The sequence below is a fragment of the Nomascus leucogenys genome, chromosome 17 (assembly GCF_006542625.1).
Source record: "Nomascus leucogenys isolate Asia chromosome 17, Asia_NLE_v1, whole genome shotgun sequence".
Taxonomy (NCBI): domain Eukaryota; kingdom Metazoa; phylum Chordata; class Mammalia; order Primates; family Hylobatidae; genus Nomascus; species Nomascus leucogenys.
In genome coordinates, this window is record NC_044397.1 from 78,979,072 (window position 1) to 78,999,056 (window position 19,985).

Below are 19,985 nucleotides of genomic sequence, written 5' to 3' on the forward strand. Positions count from 1 at the left end.
TGGCCGCAAGGGGGGGAGGAGTACGCATTTGACGTAAGGGGGGGCGTAAAGCCTTCCCGCCATTGGCGGCGGTTAGGGCGTTTACGCGACGGCCTGACGTAGAGGAAGACGCGTTAGTGGGGGGGAAGGTTCTAGAAAAGCGGCGGCAGCGGCTGTAGCGGCAGTAGCAGCAGCGCCGGGTCCCGTGCGGAGGTGCTCCTCGCAGTGTTGTTTCTCGAGCAGTGGCAGTTCTCACTACAGCGCCAGGACGAGTCCGGTTCGTGTTCGTCCGCGGAGATCTCTCTCATCTCGCTCGGCTGCGGGAAATCGGGCTGAAGCGACTGAGTCCGCGATGGAGGTAACGGGTTTGAAATCAATGAGTTATTGGAAAGGGCATGGCGAGGCCGTTGGCGCCTCAGTGGAAGTCGGCCAGCCGCCTCCGTGGGAGAGCGGCAGGAAATGGGACCGGTTCAGTAGCAGTGGGGCTTGAGGTTTATGAACGGGGTCTTGGCCGGAGGCCTGAGCGTACAAACAGCTTCCCCACCCTCAGCCTCTCGGCGCCATTTCCCTTCACTAGGGGGTGGGGGATGGGGAGCTTTCACATGGCGGACGCTGCCCCGCTGGAGTGAAAGTGGGGCGCGGAGGCGGGAATTCTTATTCCCTTTCTAAAGCACACTGCTTCGGGGGCCACGGCGTCTCCGCGGCGAGCGTTTCGGCGGGCAGCGGGTCCTCGTGAGCGAGGCTGCGGAGCTTCCCCTCCCCCTCTTTCCCGGGAACCGGATTTGGCGGCCGCCATTTTCATGGCTCGCCTTCCTCTCAGCGTTTTCCTGATAACTCTTTTACTCTCCTAGTGTGCTTCCTCTATCAAGGCATAGAAGTGGTTAACTATTTTTCTTTCTTCTCGGGCTGTTTTCATATCGTTTCGAGGTGGATTTGGAGTGTTTTGTGAGCTTGGATCTTTAGAGTCCTGCGCACCTCATTAAAGGCGCTCAGCCTTCCCCTCGAGGAAATGGCGCCATTGCGTTCGGAAGCCACACCGAAGAGCGGGGCGGGGGGGTGCTCCGGGTTTGCGGGCCCGGTTTCAGAGAAGGTATCACCACAGGGCGTCGGGCCTTGTTCAGTGCGAGCCATAGGACAAAGAAACCATTTTATATTTTTCCCTTTTTTTCCTTTGAGTAACGGTTTTATCTGGGTCTGCAGTCACTAAAACGGCAGATGAAACGCAGCAAAATAAACAAATTGGAAGCCATCGGCCACGAGGGGCAGGGACGAAGGTGGTTTTCTGGGCGGGGGAGGGATATTCGCGTCAGAATCCTTTACTGTTCTTAAGGATTCCGTTTAAGTTGTAGAGCTGACTTATTTTAAGTAATGTTTTTACTGAGAAGTTTAATCCTTACGGGACAGATCCATGGACCTTTATAGATGATTAGTTAGAAATTACGAGGAAAGTGAAATAACGATTTTGTCCTTAGTTGTACTTCGATTAAAACATGGCTTCAGAGGCTCCTTCCTGTAATGCGTGTGGATTGATGTGCAGAATTGTTTTGGGCCTGGGCCGCTCTGTATTTGAACTTTGTTACTTTTCTCATTTTGTTTGCAATCTTGGTTGAACATTACATTGATAAGCATAAGGTCTCAAGCGAAGGGGGTCTACCTGGTTATTTTCTTTGACCCTAAGCACGTTTGTAAAATAACATTGTTTAAAATCGATAGTGGACATCGGGTAAGTTTGGAAAAATTGTGAGGTAAGTAATGAGTTTTTGCTTTTTGTTAGTGATTTGTAAGACTTGTTATAAATTGTACATTATCTGTAATCTCATTTAGAGACACCTATGTGCTGACGACAATTAATAAAAACTAGCTGAAAAAATGAAAACATATTGACAAGTAACCATTTTAAAAGACTGCTTTGTGTCTCATAGGAGTTAGTTTGATCATTTCAGTTAATTTTTTTTTTAATTTTTACGAGCCTGAAAACTACAGGAAAAAAAATGTGAACTGGCTTTTACCACTATTTTTTAGCAGTTGGGAGCATGTGAATGGAGGGAGAGCTCCGTAGAACTGGGATGAGAGCAGCAATTAATGCTGCTTGCTAGGAACAAAAAATAATTCTTGATTGAAAATTACGTGTGACTTTTTAGTTTGCGTTATGCAGTTGTAGAAGTTGATCCTGGATATCAGTTACTCTCGTTTGAGGTTTTTTAACCTAGTTACTTTTTAAGACAGGTTTACTTAACATTCTTAAGTGCCCAAAATAAAGCTTTGTAGTACAGCCTATAAAGATTTCAGCTCTGAGGCTTTTCCTATTGATTTGGAAAACTGTGCCTGTCGCTTACCACATGGCCGCCAATCAAGTAAGCTTCAGCTTTCAGTAATTGTTATCTTAGAGATTATGCCACGTGAATGTATTTTATTTATTGTACATATGGTTAAGCTGAGTAATTCATATTCTGTATTGTCATATATCAAACATAGACATGTCCACCAAAAATCAGCTAAACTTTTTAAGCTTCGAGTGCTGCTGGTCATAAAAATTAATTTGTCATGGTTAAAAGAGTAATTTTAAGGTTATTTCTAATGCTTACCTTTAAATATTTTCGTAACTGAGAGTCATGGAGAAACAGTATTTGTTATAAAAAGTTTTTTTTTTTTGGCTGAGATACTTAGAATCACCACCAGAGGGGGCAGTTAAGGGAAAATAAATGATACTTTTCAGATACTGAATCTTGAAATAAAAACTTTGGGTCATAAGCAACGAACCAAGAGTTATTTTCTGATGCTTAAAAATAGAAATCTGCGTTTTTAGGTTATAGGGTTGAAATTTTTGGTAAAGATTCTTTAGTAATCCTTTTGATAACCACGGTCTACATTTGTTGATTTTTTTTCTTAGAAAGTTTTTTTTTAAGTAATAATTTGTTTAAGATAATCTAATGTTGAGTAAATTTAGAGCAAGCATTAATGACTTTGAAACTTGTGTAGATCAGCTGAGGCAATTTTTTGGTGTAACACAACTAATAATGCAGTTTAACATATGGTTTAAATTTGATGTAAGTTTTTTTTTTCCCCCCCAGAAAACTTTAGAAACTGTTCCTTTGGAGAGGAAAAAGGTACTCTGCCAGCAGGTCACCTCATATTTAAGAATTTAATTTCCTGCATACAAAGAGGAAAATGTAAATAAAAATTGAAATGGTATTTTCCTTTGCAGAGAGAAAAGGAACAGTTCCGTAAGCTCTTTATTGGTGGCTTAAGCTTTGAAACCACAGAAGAAAGTTTGAGGAACTACTACGAACAATGGGGAAAGCTTACAGACTGTGTGGTACGTAAATTACTGAATTGTTACTGGATATTAGTCTTAGCTGTATGTTAAGTGAATCATGGAGGAAATAACTATCAGCAGAGTGAAATTCTATTATGACTTTACTTATAAGCTATAATAAGATTAAATGCTAAAGTTTCCCCTTTGGTTTGAAAGGTAATGAGGGATCCTGCAAGCAAAAGATCAAGAGGATTTGGTTTTGTAACTTTCTCATCCATGGCTGAGGTTGATGCTGCTATGGCTGCAAGACCTCATTCAATTGATGGGAGAGTAGTTGAGCCAAAACGTGCTGTAGCAAGAGAGGTAAGCAAACCATGACTGTTTTGTGCAATTAACATGAAGAATGCTGCCCTGCTGAACGTCAGAAAGTATTTCTGAAGTTAGTTTTAACTCAAGGTTTTTTCCCTTATTAAAGGTGTGTTGGGTTTCTGGACCATTTTCTTAAGCTAACTTATTTTTCAAAAGCTAGGTCCCTAAAAGCTATTTTATATCTGGTAGTTTTAAGGTGGGTACAAGCCAAGTATGGTACTACGGTCGGGTGCTTTGAATCATGCTTGTGTTTTTTTTCTGTCGGGATGACTTTTACCCCACCACTATCTTAGGAATCTGGAAAACCAGGGGCTCATGTAACTGTGAAGAAGCTGTTTGTTGGTGGAATTAAAGAAGATACTGAGGAACATCACCTTAGAGATTACTTTGAGGAATATGGAAAAATTGATACCATTGAGATAATTACTGATAGGCAGTCTGGAAAGAAAAGAGGCTTTGGCTTTGTTACTTTTGATGACCATGATCCTGTGGATAAAATCGTATGTAAGTGTCTAACCACAAATGTGCTGTTCTTACCATGTATTCAATTTTGTGTATGTTAACATCTGTAACTTTATTGAAAGGTAAACTTTTAAAGTTGCTTAATATTGTTGATTTAATTTAAAAGGAGTCTGAATTTTTCATTTCAGTGCAGAAATACCATACCATCAATGGTCATAATGCAGAAGTAAGAAAGGCTTTGTCTAGACAAGAAATGCAGGAAGTTCAGAGTTCTAGGAGTGGAAGAGGAGGTAACTTTAATTTTGTTTTTTCTTTATTTTTATTTATATATAAGGGCTTGTTTTTAACTGGGGTATTTATTGTAGGCAACTTCGGCTTTGGGGATTCGCGTGGTGGCGGTGGAAATTTCGGACCAGGACCAGGAAGTAACTTTAGAGGAGGATCTGGTAAGTTTCAAGTTCTACGTGTTTAAAGGATGAGTGTGCTTGTATTTTAAATATGATTAGGTTTTCATTAGTAGAATCAAGAAATCCAACCTAAATCAAAATTTTTCGTAAGACTTCAAATAGGTTATATCCTGGCAAGCTGTTGTGATTTGGCCAGACAAGAAGTTAATAGGGTTGTATTAATAACAGTTGTATTTATCTGGATTAATAATGTAAAATGAAGTGTCGACAGGAAAGTTTTGACCCCATCAAGTGTCATTCTTATGTATAAATAGAATGGAATCTCTAAAATTAAGACTTGTTAAAAGAGTCCAAAATTTAGGCAGTAATGAGATTTTAATTATGTGCTTTCATGTTTTGTGAGTAAACTGGTAGCACTAGTGTGCTTTTCTGAGGTTCTTAACTATTGTGCTGAGGTATTAAGAGAACTGAAAAAATGAGTATTAGCAATAATGCTGAACATTTATAGTAAATGTAACCTTTTTTTTGGCCCCTAACAGATGGATATGGCAGTGGACGTGGATTTGGGGATGGCTATAATGGGTATGGAGGAGGACCTGGAGGTCAGTTTCCTCTACGTTTTGGTTTGTTTATGTGACAAATACTTAACCATATCGTATGTTTAGTTCTTTTATATTTTGAGTTTTTAAACATTTTATATTACCCTTTATAAATGCCTTGGGTGATAGTGATCCAGTTATTTCTAAGTAATTTGCCACCTTAGCTGTTACAGCCTAAGGAATAGAGTGCCATTTTAAATGAAAATGTAGAGATAACCATCATAGTATCTCATCTTTTCTCAAGCAAAATCATTGGATCTAGATACATTTTTGTACTATGCTTCTCTGGAAAATACAGAATATTGGATTTAACAGAGTAAAACGTAAGGGGGTGGTATATGTAGGAAAAAATGTGAAATATGTCTAAACCCTTAACTAGATGGTAAGCATCCTAGGATAAGTTTCAAAGAGTATAACCTAAGGAAATTTTCCAAAATGTTTAGTGTGCTTCTGGCTGCAGATACAGTTGTGAACTACCGTTAAACATGAAGTGTGATATATTAAATATATCATTGGCGTACAGAAAAGGCTGATACTGACAGATTTTGTAATAAGGGACATTTAAAACTATGAGCTGGTAACAGACTTGATTGCTGGTGTTGCCACTCAATAGGCATGACTAAATAGTGAATCTCACTGTTCTACCTTTTATAATTAAAATTTTAGAGGAAGCTGAGTTCTTGTATTTAAGTACAAGTTAATTTGAGACCCAGCCCACAAGCTTTTTTTTTTTTTTTTTTTTTTTTTTTTTTTTTTTTTTAATAATGTGGTTTCTTTTTTGAGACGGAGCCTTGCTCTGTCACCCAGGCTGGAGTGTAGTGGTGCGTCTCTGCTCACTGCAACCTCTGCCTTCCCGGTCCAAGTGATTGTCCTGCCTCAGTCTCCTGAGTAGCTGGGATTACCGGCGTGCACCACCACACCCAGCTAATTTTTGTATTTTTGGAAGAGACGGGGTTTCCCCATGTTGGTCAGGCTGGTCTTGAACTCGACCTCGTGATCCGCCCACCTTGGCCTCCCAAAAGCGCTGGGATTACAGGTGTGAGCCACCATGCCCGGCCTTTTTTGGTTTTTGCAATATGTGAAAGTAAATTTTTGTTTATGTCTCCACTTCTATTTACAGTAGAGAGCATACTATGTGGAGTGTTGGGTCTGTTTTTTTTCTTTGAGATGGGGTCTGGCTTTTTTGCTCAGACTGGAGTGCAGTGGTGTGATCTTGGCTTACTGCAACCTTAGCCTCAAGCCATCCTCCCACCTCAGCCTCCTGTGTAGCTGGAACTACAGGGTGCGCCACCATGACCGGCTAATTTTGTGTTTTTTTTGTAGAGGTGTGGGGGTTTTGTTGTGTTGCCCTGGTTGGTCTGGAATTCCTGGGCTCAAGCAATCTGCCTGCCTCAGCTTCACGTACTGTTGGAATTACAGGTGTGAGCTGCTGCGCCCGGCCAAGAACATTGTTTTGTTTTTTGAGGGGGAGTCTCCCTCTCTCACCCAGGCTGGAGTGCAGTGGTGTGATCTCAGCTCACTGCAACCTCTGCCTCCCGGGTTCACGCCATTCTCCTGCCTTAGCCTCCCGAGTACCTAGGACTACAGGTGCCTGCCACCATGCCCGGCTAATGTTTTGTATTTTTAGTAGAGATGGGGTTTCACCGTGTTAGCCAGGATGGTCTCAATCTCTTGACCTCTTGATCCGCCCACCTCGGCCTCCCAAAGTGCTGGGATTACAGGCATGAGCCACTGTGCCCAACTGAGAACATTGTTTTAAGACATGTAATTCGTAGGGAGACATAATAGAAACTTTATCTTTTGGGCCAGTAGGGGGAAATGCTCTTTTACTTTCTCTCTAGTGCACACTACTACTCTAGTCTCACAATTCTTACCCACAATATACGTGAAGTATTTCAAGATACTTAAGATTTTTAGTTTTGAGGGAAAGCTGTGGCATTACAGGTATTTAAGTGTGTGCACATGGTGTTATCCATTTGGTTGGGTAACCCCAGCCACCAAATGTTTACTAAGGATAGGTATTTGGTCCTTGAAGCTATTTTAGAGGAATTTCATTAAATATTTCACGTGCAAACTTAGAAAGCTGGAAATGGATGTGAGGAGGCAGTACAAAATGGCATTGAAAAAAGTGATTACTTAAAGGCTTATTTTATAATAGGTGGCAATTTTGGAGGTAGCCCCGGTTATGGAGGAGGAAGAGGAGGATATGGTGGTGGAGGACCTGGATATGGCAACCAGGGTGGGGGCTACGGAGGTGGTTATGACAACTATGGAGGAGGTAATAAATTCACCTGCAACCTTTATGTGGGAATTTGGAATTAATGTCTTTGTAACACTTGATCTTTCGTTTCAATGTTTTTCACTAGATGCCCTTAAAATTTGTGGATAAGTGTTTGCTTTTATTTGTTTTTATGGGAGCTTTGTCATAAATCCTTGGTTTAATGTTTGTATTGTTCTGAGTATTCCAATTTTTTAATAGGAAATTATGGAAGTGGAAATTACAATGATTTTGGAAATTATAACCAGCAACCTTCTAACTACGGTCCAATGAAGAGTGGAAACTTTGGTGGTAGCAGGAACATGGGGGGACCATATGGTGGAGGTAATTTATAAACATTGAGGTTATTTAGATTTTTGTGATTAAAGGATTAGCCTTTTGTCACTTAAAGGGAAGATAACATACTAAGTAGTTTGTACTATGGGCAGTGCTCCATGTACAGTCTTAGTGAAAATAAAGAAATTTTGCATAAATCTCAGAAGTACTCAGCAAGCAGTTATGACATCAAATTGGGATTAGGGGTGTTGGAGGTGGGGGTGTTCAGTAGTTTATTTCTGGTGGGGGCTCATAAACAGCTAAATAGTAACCCACATTGCAAGTGGTATACATTGGAATGAGGGTCTTTGAAGTTAAATCCTTAAACCATGATTCAAACCATTGTTTAGCTTATTTTTGAGGTTTTTAGCAGGAGTAAACATTTTTCTGTGTCTTGGGCTTTTGATGTACTGTAAAAAAAATCCCTTAGTCCAAATGAGGATGAGAGGGTGAAAGGACCCTTCATTTAAAAGAATAGGGTCAGCCACGAAATAAAAATGTCTATGAACCTGAGTAATTTTTCTCCCAAGTAACTGCTAACTGCTGCAAAGGATTAGGTAGGATCTGCTTGTTTAAAAGACTGGATGGATATAAAATAGAATCAACTGTAGTGTTAGGCTGATCATGGGAAATCAAAGTAAGTTTGTTTTTTCTTGCTGTTCCAACAATTACAGGAAACTATGGTCCAGGAGGCAGTGGAGGAAGTGGGGGTTATGGTGGGAGGAGCCGATACTGAGCTTCTTCCTATTTGCCATGGGTAAGTAGCTTTTGAGTTTTACAATTATTATTATCTTGGGAGACATAGCTGCAGGAGTAAAAGCTTTTTAGGATCATGTTATCTTTCCTTAAAATCTGGTTAGATGGATAATTTCATAACCTATTTTTTTTTTACTCTTTACTTCTGTTGAAACAGGCTTCACTGTATAAATAGGAGAGGATGAGAGCCCAGAGGTAACAGAACAGCTTCAGGTTATCGAAATAACAATGTTAAGGAAACTCTTATCTCAGTCATGCATAAATATGCAGTGATATGGCAGAAGACACCAGAGCAGATGCAGAGAGCCATTTTGTGAATGGATTGGATTATTTAATAACATTACCTTACTGTGGAGGAAGGATTGTAAAAAAAAAAAAATGCCTTTGAGACAGTTTCTTAGCTTTTTAATTGTTGTTTCTTTCTAGTGGTCTTTGTAAGAGTGTAGAAGCATTCCTTCTTTGATAATGTTAAATTTGTAAGTTTCAGGTGACATGTGAAACCTTTTTTAAGATTTTTCTCAAAGTTTTGAAAAGCTATTAGCCAGGATCATGGTGTAATAAGACTTAACGTTTTTCCTTTAAAAAATTTAAGTGCGTGTGTAGAGTTAAGAAGCTGTTGTACATTTATGATTTAATAAAATAATTCTAAAGGAAATTGTGTAATTATAGACTTTTTATTTTAAATAAGTTAAGGAGTGGGTAGTATAATTAAGGTCCGTTGCAAAGCTGTTGTTATATTTGTATAAGATAAATGCTGGTCAGATGTAAGTGTGTTGTCTGCAATTCATCAGGATAAAATTATGTAGATAACTTAAGGGATATCTCTGCAAGGAGAAACACCTTTTTAGATCTTTTAGATGCTGCTTCTTCAATGCAAGGAAAGGAAATAACCCCAGCGAGGTACTCTTCAGGGACACAGGTCTAGTACAAGAGAACTCTTGACGGCTACTAAGTTCAGCCAGTCTTAAAAAACTGTGCTGTTTCTACAAAACTTTAACTACAGTAGTTTATAAGGATGCCAACGAAAGCTGAGGGTGTAGAGCAAAATAGTTCTAAGCTTCAGTTAAACTTCTTTAGGTAAGATCTTATTTACTTTTCCTTTCTTAATTTTCCTCCCTAAAAGATAAACTAATACTCTTAAATGGTCTTTCAGTATAGTGGTTCTTACGTAGTTTAACATAGCTATAAATTGAGTTTAACAATTTATAAACTCAAGAGAATAATTTTTATAAACCCTGTTTTCCAATCTGTCATTTACTTAAATTATTTTGGTTGTTTTTCCCTTCTTTTCCTTCTTTTCCCACCCCCTCCCCCTCCATGTGAAGATTTGGGTGCTTAACATATCATTTTTTTCCCTGCTGGAATTTTAGCATTGATATGAACCATGGACAAGTATATTCTGCTGCCACAAAGACTAAAGTGCTTCATTTCAACAGCTGAGGCAAGCCAAGTGATCATTAATAAAGCTTTTCTTGGTTCCTTCAGTGGTGTTGGTAGTAAAATGGTAGGTAAAAGTTAGGCTGCAAGTTCAATAAATCATGAGATTTCCCATCGTTACACCCTTGTGTATTCACATTTCTTGGATCAAACATTTTGAGTGAACTAGGGGTTTTTATTAAAGACATTTGTTGTATTACTTTATGGTTGTAACTGTACATGCTTATCAGGATGAGACTGAAGGTAGGGCAAAAATGGTTGAATCTATTTTCAGATAGTAGTTCATACTTGAGTGAAGTGTCTTGTCTACGTTATGAAGCTTGTATGTATCCAGTACTAAATAGGTGGGTTAAATGTGGTAATTCTAGTTTAGTGCCTTACCCTGAAGAGAAAGTTGTAGGTTGGCTGTTGAAATTCCTTAGATATCATCAGTTTGATTGCCCGGCTTTATTGCCTTTACAGGAATGTGATACTCAGGGCTTACTCTACTATATGCACCAGTGAGTCTTCTTTGATCCCAAGACCACCACTGAAGTTGTTTAGGTTCTTTTGGACAAACATGATAAACTTCTTCAGATACTTTTTTTTTCCTTTGGCAGGAAGGTGTCTTGCTGCAGGTAACTAATGAAGAAGTGGTCAACCACAGAGTCTTCAAGAAATAAGAAATTCTGTACCATCTGAAAGTAGTTCTTGTTGGTGCCTTCATTTAAAAAGCACTCTTTAAAACAAAAGGGAAATGTTTTCTGATAAAACAAACATTTAGTTGAGGTTCTTGATATAAAACAATTACAAAATGAGTGTTGTTTGTAAAACAGTAACATCAAATTGGCTAGAGAGATAAATGTATCATGTTTTAAATTAGGTTTTGTGAGTAGACAGATTACAATTCTATTTTAAATATAAAGTTTATAAAATAAATACTTTTTGTATCCAAATACTTGGTGTAATGTTTACACATAAAATGTGTGAATCTTGTTTCATAAACATTCGGTTGTCTAAAAGATCACCATCCCCTAAATTTTTTAAAGCAGTTTCACAAAGCTATGCATATTTTAATATTAACATAAATGAGAAGAGCATTGTGGACATTATTGGCTGTCCCCAATAAAATGCTGTTCATTGTGCACTGTATATTCAGCGTTTGAGTGCTCCTAAAGTTTCTGGCTTTACCTTGTATGTTTAGAAATACTGGTGGCATTTTGGAAATCATGGATTTTAAAGGTTAACTGGCTGGAGTGGTCCAGATTAAGTGGCTTTGCAGAAGCACTGAGGCTTAAAATATGTACTGGATTGTCAAATGTCAATTAGTTTTATTGTGGTTTACACTGAGTAAATGAATATCAGTGTTTTTTTAATGTGTTTATTTGGACATTTATCTGAATTCAGAAAACCAAAAAAAGGGCCAAGTTTATTGATTGTATGATGTTTTGGTTTTGATAATGTGAGGTATCTAACAGGTAAGTCAAACTAACTAACAGCAGGTAACATAGAAAGCAGCTTTCTGTTTGAAATAGCTGAGTTCATCAATTATAGACTTGTACAAATATCCCAACTTCAAGAAAATTTTGAAGGTTTAAAAATGTGTGGATGTACAAAGACGTTGAACTTCGAAATACATCAGGTTGATATGTATAACCTCAAAATAGCAACTGCTATCCAGCAAGGTCAAGGGAATATCACACAAATAGGGGAGAATTAGGTAATTGCACAATAGACTGAAATGAACTGATTGAAAGAGGGTTTATTGAAGCATGGGGTAATGTTGGATATTCAACATAGGCTTATTTCCTGTGTGTATATATTGTGTTGAGCTGTTTTTCTTGTAGAAATTGAAGTTTAAGGTAGTTCTTGGGTTGCTTTGAGACAGTTCCCTAAATGAAGAAAGGTTGTGTTTTGCCCAAGGCTTTATGTTGTTGCTGTGTAACAACTTACCTCGGTACTTAGAGCAGTTTAGAGAAATAAACTTCAGCATCTATGGGTCAGCAATTGGGAGCAACTTAACTGATTCTGGGTAAAGCTCAAGGTTCCAATCACAGAGAAGTAGGATTGGGGAATTTTATATCCAGAGTGGCATACTAACAGAGCTGTAAAGTTAATGCTGGTTGTCATCTTCCCTTGGTGAGTGATTTGAGCAAGAAAAGCTGTAAAATGAACACACTGTACAAAGTAGTTGTGCCATCTTGCATCCTTTATGGTCACAGAATGTGGTGGGAGGGTTCTATTCCCTGGTACAATTACCAAGCAGGCAAGGATCATTGGGAACTGTCTTAGATGCCAGCTGTCACACTCAAGGGGGTGCCCTTAGTTTATGCACTAGTGTGAAACCAGATTTCTCTGTATGTGTAAGGTTTTCCATGTAGCCCAATTTGGTAGATGCCAAATTGCTTGACCTAATACTAGTTAGGTATCAGGAGCTAACAATGTAAGGCAACACGTCTCTTCACTGATGGTTGCAAAAAGGTAGAAAACACCTATCAGGACACCTGGACTGCATGTTATTTAAATTCACTTTCTTTAAGGTTTGGAACTAATATACTGAGATGTTGACACCCCTGTATAATTTTGACATTTCCACTATTTAGTAATGCACTAACACTGGCTTGTTTCGGGGTGGTGGAGGGGAATTGGTAACAAATCAGTGAGTTGCATGGACTTACCAGAGAACAAATAGTTCAAAGACTGAGATGGGGAAAGAATGCGTTTAAAGAAGTTAATGTCACAAAAAACCTTGTATACTGGTTCTGAAGCTCTGCTGAACCAAAGCCTGCCTTGAGAGACCAGGGGACCCCTAGAAATCTAGATGGTCTTTTTTTGCTTGGAGTTTACATACAACTGGCCTAAAATCTGATCACACTTGTGAAGATGCTCAAGTGAGAGTTTTAATTGGAAAAGATGTCCAACCCACTTGGGTTGTCTTTATCCTTGTCTTTCTCATTCTGATTAAGACGTTAGATGTTGCAATCAAGACTGCTCAACTAGGTAGGTAATGTGGAGGGTCCTAGGCAATGGTCAGCTTTTGGGCATTAGCTTTGTAATCTAGTTGGTTTGCACTGGAAACCGAATGTGGAATTCCCTTCTGCCTTTAAAACTGGACTGCAAGAAAAGCAGTTCCAGTTTATATGCCTTGAATCCAGCATGTTAAGGTGGAGGCAGGGTTATGTCAGGAAGCCAGCCCATAGCCAATTAGATCTTGTGAAGCTGGCTGCTTAATGCCCCAATTAAAAGTCCCTTGCTATGGGAGAGGGGGCCATCAGTTTCGGGAACCTCCACAATACCAATATGTGGATGCTGTAGCCCCGTTATATGAAACGTGCATTTGCACATGACCTAAGCACATCTCATACACTTGAGTTGTCTAGGTTACTCAATATTTAATCCAAGGTAGAAGCTAGGTAAATAGTATGCTGCGTTATATGTGGGGAATAAAGTTCAATACAGACACTACCATCTTTAAGTATATTCAGTTTGCAGTTACTAGATCTGTGTGTGCTATATTTAAGGTTTTTTATAGTTTAAACTTGGGCCAGGCATGGCGGTGCATAATCAGCAGCTCGGGAGGCTGAGGCAGTCCAGGAGTTTGAGGCTGGATCTTTTATTGGGGCCACTGCACTTCAGCCTGGATAACAAGAGTCACCATGATTATCGATTCTGCTCTCCACTGTCTTTTCCTTGACTTTTAGAGGTTCGAAAAGAATGCTATCTGATAAGCAGGCCCTCGTGTGAGTGTACTTAGTAGGATTTCCTACTGAAATGTTTTATGTGTTTTTAAACTATCAAAAGCTTAAGACATTTGCAATACTCCTTGTAAAAGGCAACAGACTAAAATGATCATTTGAATACCATGAGTCATTGAAGGGGCAATAATATTATCTAGAAGCATTTCTGGCAAAATAGCAGGCCTTGGGAAAAAAACTTTATTATAAAAATCCGACGGTATATATAAACTGCATTTCTCTAGCCCAAGATATTTATGTGATACTTTACACTGTAGCTCCTGTGGCAGAAACTTCATTTTGAAAATTTGGACACATTAAGCATTACAGTACACATCAAAATCTTGATGTTCCCCAAACTTAACAGGCATCTAGGTGAGGTCATTGCTGTCTTCAGAAAATTCAACAATCTCCTGTTACTGTTCCAGTGAACTTAAGTGAGGTTTTCATTTCAAATGCTATTATTTCTAGAATTTACCTTACCCTGGTTTATTTTCAAATTCACCTGTTTTTTTCCCTTAATCGCTTTTGCCCATTTTAAACACTTAAATCTTTTAGATGGTTTCACCATTACTGACTCTTCCCCTACTGTTTGTTTATATGGCTTACAATGTTCTGGTGAGATCTCAGTATTCTAAGACGGTGAGGCCATCCCTTCAGGCTGGCTTTACTGCCAGAGATTTTATGGATTTAATATAACTCCGTGTATATTTTTGCAAGTAGCCCATTCTGTCTCTGGTTACATGAGGAAGGCCTGTGGCTTAAACTACCAGTTTAAGTGACCATAGGTCTTCAATGCATTCTATATCACATAGTATTCTGTGTGTTAAGTGTTGGGGTAGGGGGGTGGATTTGCCTTATTTTGGCATACTATGTTGACCTCAATTTGGCTTGAGTCTGAGGAATTGCTATGCTGCTCTATTTGCTATTCACCTATATTCCTGAATGTGGATATTTTGGAAGGAAAGGTAAATTTGGTTGAGATTTCTGTATAAAAGGGAAAAGTTAATTTTTAATACAAATACAAAATTTATTTCCATAGAAAGCAAAATTTATAAGTTAAATATAAAGATTAAAATAGTGTTTGAAAAGCTCACTATAGTGCTAACAAACTAAATGAAAATAAGGCTATTTTGCATTTAAAACTGAAATACCTCTTAAAATAATTTGATCCCCAGTGTTTGCTCTTTTTGAAGTAGCCGACTTACTCTTAAAAAGGATGGCTACCAAGATGGAAAGTCTTACTGGGTTTTCATGTTAACCTATTCTTTGGACATAACTATGAATTTTGTATACAATGCATTTCATGAAAAGTTGTGGCTCCCCCGGATTTCCCACAAGTGTGATCTTGAAGTCCTAAACATTTGTCCACATAAGCTTCAAAACAGAGCCTTAACTGAGTTATTCAAGTAGCAGTACTTAAAGATATAATTCTTGAAGCAGTTTCAATGGTCTCTGATCCAAATAGTTTCTGAACATTACACATAATACAGTCCATCCTCAGTTTCTTCTCACTTTTTTTCCCTTTTGGGTTTCCTTTTTGTGGCCTGAGGCCACCAGTTCTTTGGGTACTATCAAGATACTTCCATCATGGGTACACTGAAGAGCATAGTGGTTTGGATTGACTGGCCTACCTTGGTCATCTCTTAATCTACTAAAAATATCATGATAAAGGTCATGCAGTTTCTGTTTCATTATGTTAATAGCTTTGTTACATTGTGCTTGCTCTCTCTTAAGAGTTTCCTTCTTTGCTTGCAAGTTACATACATCATCTTCTAGATTCAAAATTATGTCCAATTTGCGTTTACGACAGTTCTGCGCAGCAACTTTATTTTTCCCTCTTCGTCTGATATCACGGATAAGTGAGACTTGTAGGTCTGTCAGATAATACCTACTTAACATGCTATTGAAAGAATCAACAGGCATGCTGACAATTTCATCTACAGAAAAAGGGATATGCAAAGCTTTAGCACGCTGTTCATCACGGCTTAGGTTTCTATCTGTGTCTTCAAGGTACCTACTCCTTATCTTCTGTGACTTCCCAGGCCATGAAAAAGGTTCAGAAGTAGATTCTGGTGCACTTGGCTGTAAGTGGTAAGTATGGTTATGAAATATGTGTTGAAACATAAGATCCCCATGGGAACCAGAATCACTCTGATCCAAGTGACAAAGCTTATTGGGTTCTGGATAGTAGCCGCCTACAGCACCTTCTAAGTCATGATGGGAACTAGATTCATGGTCAGTACAATAACTTATAGCACCTTCATCACACACACAGTGAGAGGAATTAGACTTGATGACAGAGGTACTATTGTGACTGGAATCTAAAGAAAGGCCAGAATCAGAATCTGGTTCATCAAAAAGCTGAGAAACATCGATTGGATCAAAGTTGTCTTCTGTGGCCAATGACATTAAGTTTATCTCATCAAATATATTTACGTCAAGGTCATACAGTAGGTCTTGGCTTGTTAGATTCCTCATATGATTGTCAACCGGTGAAAGAAATCCTGTCAAATTATTTCCAGGAAGGGTTTGCTCAGGATTGGTGGTAGGAGAACTTAACTGTAGAAATGGTTCTTGTGACTGTGAAGTCCTTGCTATTGGATCTCTTCTAAATGTATTGTTGGGACAAAGCAAGATGGCCTCATGAAGATTCACATCCTGACTTATAGCCTGGCTGAAGTTTACGTGATAATGTGGTGAAGAATTCATGCCATCATTGATACTGCCTGGAAGAGGAATATCTCCCAATGAGATGCCCTGAAAAACGAAGGAAAAACACTTTAAACATATATAGCCCTATTTCTGAAGCAGTTCTATTACCTAACACAACTTTACTTTCCCCTCTTTTGTTAATTCCTCTATATTTAATAGCGATAGATGCTGTTGGCGGTAACTTCCCAGTTAAAATACAGGCAATACAATACGAGATGTAAGTCCAAATCAGAATACCTGGAATTCTGAGTAACGTAGAAATTAAGATTGATTAGTATAAAAGCTGACTGCACTTTCTTCTTAAAAAGTCTAATGTTAAAATCTTGTAATTTACTACTTTATAATAAGAAGCAACTCATCCTAGCGGTTGGTAATCACATTGTGGAGGGTCAGGGATAATAAACTACAGTGAAGTAGTAGTCTGGAGGAGAAAGGTTGTTTAAGTGCCTCTAAGCACTAAAACTATAAGGCCATTGTGAATATTGCTGCAATAAACATGGGGGTGCAGGTGTCCCTTTGATAGACTGATTTCCTTTCCTTTGGATAAATACCTGATAGTGGGATCACATGGTAGTTCAATTTTTAGTTTTTTGAGAAACCTCCATGCTGTTTTCCATGACCAGTCTAAATTTGATTATACCTTTGGGATTACTTGGAAAGAGGAATGCTATACATATTTGGTTAATTCTAAGCTGAAGTGCTTCTGTAAAAATAAGCATTACTTTAAACTGCTGTGTCATCCAAGTAAAGGAGTTGTATTTATTCACCAAAAGGTCAGTGCAGATATGTTCCTGCAAGGATAAAAGCCAAAGTTCCAATTACCTCCAGTGAATTTTCAGGCTGTGATGAAAGCAACTGGAATAAGTCTTCCAGAGAGAAAGAAGTATCTGTCCCATTCAGATGTCTCTGTAGAGAAACAAAAGGTGCATCCTTCACATAAAAGACTGAACTGGTTAGGGCTTTAGGCTTTTATCTTTAAAGGATCACCAGGTCTTATCTCCACACTGGATTTTTATCCTATTATGTTCCTCGGTTGGAAGTTTTATTTATTGTATTTTGAGACAGAGTCTCACTCTGTCACCCAGAATGGAGTGCAGTGGTGCAATCTCGGCTCGCTACAACCTCTGCCTCCCAGGTTCAAAGGATTCTCCTGCCTTAGCCTCCGGAGTAGCTGGGATTACAGCTGTGCACCACCACATCTGGCTAATTTTTGTATTTTTAGTAAAGACACGGTTTCACCATGTTGGCCAAGTTGGTCTCGAACTTCTGACCGCAAATGATCCACCCGCCTAGGCCTCCCAAAGTGCTGGGATTACAGACATGAGCCACTGCAGCTGGCCTATTTCTCTTCTTACAGTACTCAATATTTCAACACGCATACTTAAAAGTCCAAAGTTAATCAGTATTTCTATTCCTACCATAAACAACTTCCACATAATTTTTGGCTAATTCTTAGTTTCAGCTTATTTTGCCCCTCCATAGCCAGCTCTCCCAGTTGGTTACACAGTTATATAATTTTGGCCAGGTGTGGTGGCTCACGCTTGTAATCTCAGCACTTTGGAAGGCCAAAGCAGACAGATCGCCTGAGCCCAAGAGTTGGAGACCAGCTTGGGCAACATAATGACAGTTTCTACAAATTAGCTGGGTGTGGTGGTGTGCACCTGTGGTCCCAGCTACTCCGGGATGCTGAGGCAAGAGGACTGCTTGAGTCCAGGAGGTTGAGGCTGCAGTGAGTCGTGACAGCGCTGCCACACTCTGGCCTAACAGAATGAGATCTCGTCTCAAAAAAAAAAAATGTAATTTTTACAGTCAATACTTAATTACATTTACTCCAATTTGTTTTTTTAAAACCAACTTATTGATGCTTCATCTCACTCCTAGTCTTTATGCTTTAGCCTCTTTCTAGTTGAAAGAGAAGACCTGAGCAGTAAACTCAGTTTTTGTTACATGGAATTATTTTGAGACAGTCTTGCCCTGTCGCCCAGGCTGGAGTGCACTAGTGAGATCTCAGCTGACTGCAATCTCCGCCTCCCAGGTTCAAGTGATTCTTGTGTCTCAGCCTCTGGAATAGCTGGGACTACAGGCATGTGTCATTGCGCCTGGCTAATTTTTATATTTTTAGTAGAGATGGGGTTTTGCCATGTTGGCCAGGCTTGTTTTGAACTACTGACCACAGGTGATCCACCCGCCTTGGCCTCACAGAGTTGGGATTACAGGCATGAGCCACCGTGCCCGGCCTACATGGAATTATTTTGCCTTCATGCTTAAATGATGAGTTAACTGGTAAAAATATAAGGTTTAATGTTTTCCCTCAGTACTCTGTCTTATGGCATTTATTACTACTGGTAAGTTTGCTCTCAGTGTTATTTATAATGAACCTTTTCTATATCAGGTAATTAAAATTTTCTTCTTAGTTCTTGATGTTCTGTTTCAATCTGGTATGTCTGGGACTTAATTAGTTTTCGTTAGGAGCTCTGTGTACTCCTTTAATCTGAGGACTTTTCTGGAAATATTTTGCCATAAACTCATGTTAAATATTGCTTCTCTTTCATATTTTATAGTTTCTTCTGGGACTCCTATTAGAAGTAACTTAGATTTTTCTCTTCTATCATGGTCTCAATTTTGCTTTCATATTTTGCATCTTCTCTGTGGTATATTCTAGATAATTTTCTTAGATCTTTCTTCCAACTTACCCTTTTCTTTAGCTGTTCACACCACTTCCACTGAATTTTCAATGAAAATTGCTTTTTCATATCTAGAATTTTATTTGGGCTCTTTTCTAGATCTTTTTCTTTTTTCATGATAGTCTGTTCTTGCCTTATAGATTCTGTTCCTATGAACAATTTAAACACTGATTTAGAGTCTTTTTCAGAGGACTAGGAATCCTGACTTTTGCATATGTTGACTCATGGCTATTTATGTCATTTTTAGTTCTTAAAAGGTGAGCATTTTAGGGAGCAGTTTTGCATTTTTCTCTTCAAGATCCAGTGTTTATATCATTTTCCAGACTGTACTTCTCTTGGCTGAGGATTCTTGATGGTGATGGTAGTGTGCATTCAGATCTTATATCTAGCTTTGGGGGGCCCCCACTGGGGTTCTGATTTCTAAAGGGTAGCTGAAAATTGTACCAGTCCCCATTTCCTAGATATTCTTCCAGAGTTGTCATCTGGAAGAATGGAAATGCCAGTGATTCACTGGTCTAACTCATTTCTGTTTTATTTCAACAAGCTTTTAAAGCACCTACAAAGTAATAGCCCAATAAAAGAACAGAAATATATTGTCAGAGCTACTATAAGAAATGTGGCTGGGTGCAGTGGCTCACACCTGTAATCCCAGCACTTTGGGAGGCCAAAGTGGGCAGATTGCTTGAGCCCAGGAGTTTGAGACCAGCCCACTTCTACTGAAAATACAAAAAATTAGCTGGGCATGGTGGTGTGCACCTATAGCCCCAGTTACTTGGGAGGCTGAAGTGGGAGATCACCTGAGCCCGGGAGGTTTACGCTGCAGTGAGCCATGACAGCACCACTGCACTTTAGCCTGGGTGACAGATGAGATCCTGCTTCCCCTGCTGCCTTCCTCAAAAAACAAAAAAAAAAGTGTTAAGTACACAAAGATGTGATGTAAATGCTCAGGCTAGGAACATGGAGATAACACAATGAGGAACCAAGCCTGATAAGAATTAGGCACAAATGCCTGGCT

General features: G+C 39.0%; 2 protein-coding genes across 5 annotated transcripts in view; one reads left to right on the forward strand and one right to left on the reverse strand.

Annotated features, from left to right (window-relative positions):
- The first annotated feature begins 79 nt into the window (after window positions 1-79).
- On the forward strand, window positions 80-11,210 carry HNRNPA2B1 (heterogeneous nuclear ribonucleoprotein A2/B1). Of its 4 annotated transcripts, none has more exons than XR_004026474.1 (13): window positions 119-337; window positions 3,051-3,086; window positions 3,185-3,295; window positions 3,452-3,598; window positions 3,898-4,108; window positions 4,255-4,356; window positions 4,432-4,512; window positions 5,013-5,075; window positions 7,231-7,350; window positions 7,552-7,674; window positions 8,340-8,422; window positions 9,792-9,925; window positions 10,458-11,210. XR_004026474.1 is itself a non-coding variant. In XM_003270436.4 (12 exons), the coding sequence occupies exons 1-11, from the start codon at window positions 332-334 to the stop codon at window positions 8,399-8,401; spliced, it is 1,062 nt and encodes a 353-aa protein (XP_003270484.1). In that variant the 5' UTR covers window positions 119-331; the 3' UTR covers window positions 8,402-8,422; window positions 8,579-10,793. The 4 variants fall into 4 exon arrangements, 2 of the variants coding, with proteins under 2 accessions (XP_003270483.1, XP_003270484.1); XR_004026475.1 differs by having other exon boundaries at window positions 9,792-9,862; XM_003270436.4 differs by having other exon boundaries at window positions 8,579-10,793.
- Window positions 11,211-13,742: 2,532 nt separating this feature from the next.
- The window catches only part of NFE2L3 (nuclear factor, erythroid 2 like 3), a 32,869-nt gene continuing 26,626 nt past the window's right edge, over window positions 13,743-19,985 (reverse strand). The window contains exons 3-4 of the mRNA XM_012496827.2: window positions 17,109-17,192; window positions 13,743-16,331 (exon numbers count right to left, since the gene is read on the reverse strand). Coding sequence (XP_012352281.2) covers window positions 15,072-16,331; window positions 17,109-17,192 — 1,344 coding nt within the window. The 3' untranslated portion in view covers window positions 13,743-15,071. The remainder of the gene's footprint in view (window positions 16,332-17,108; window positions 17,193-19,985) is intronic.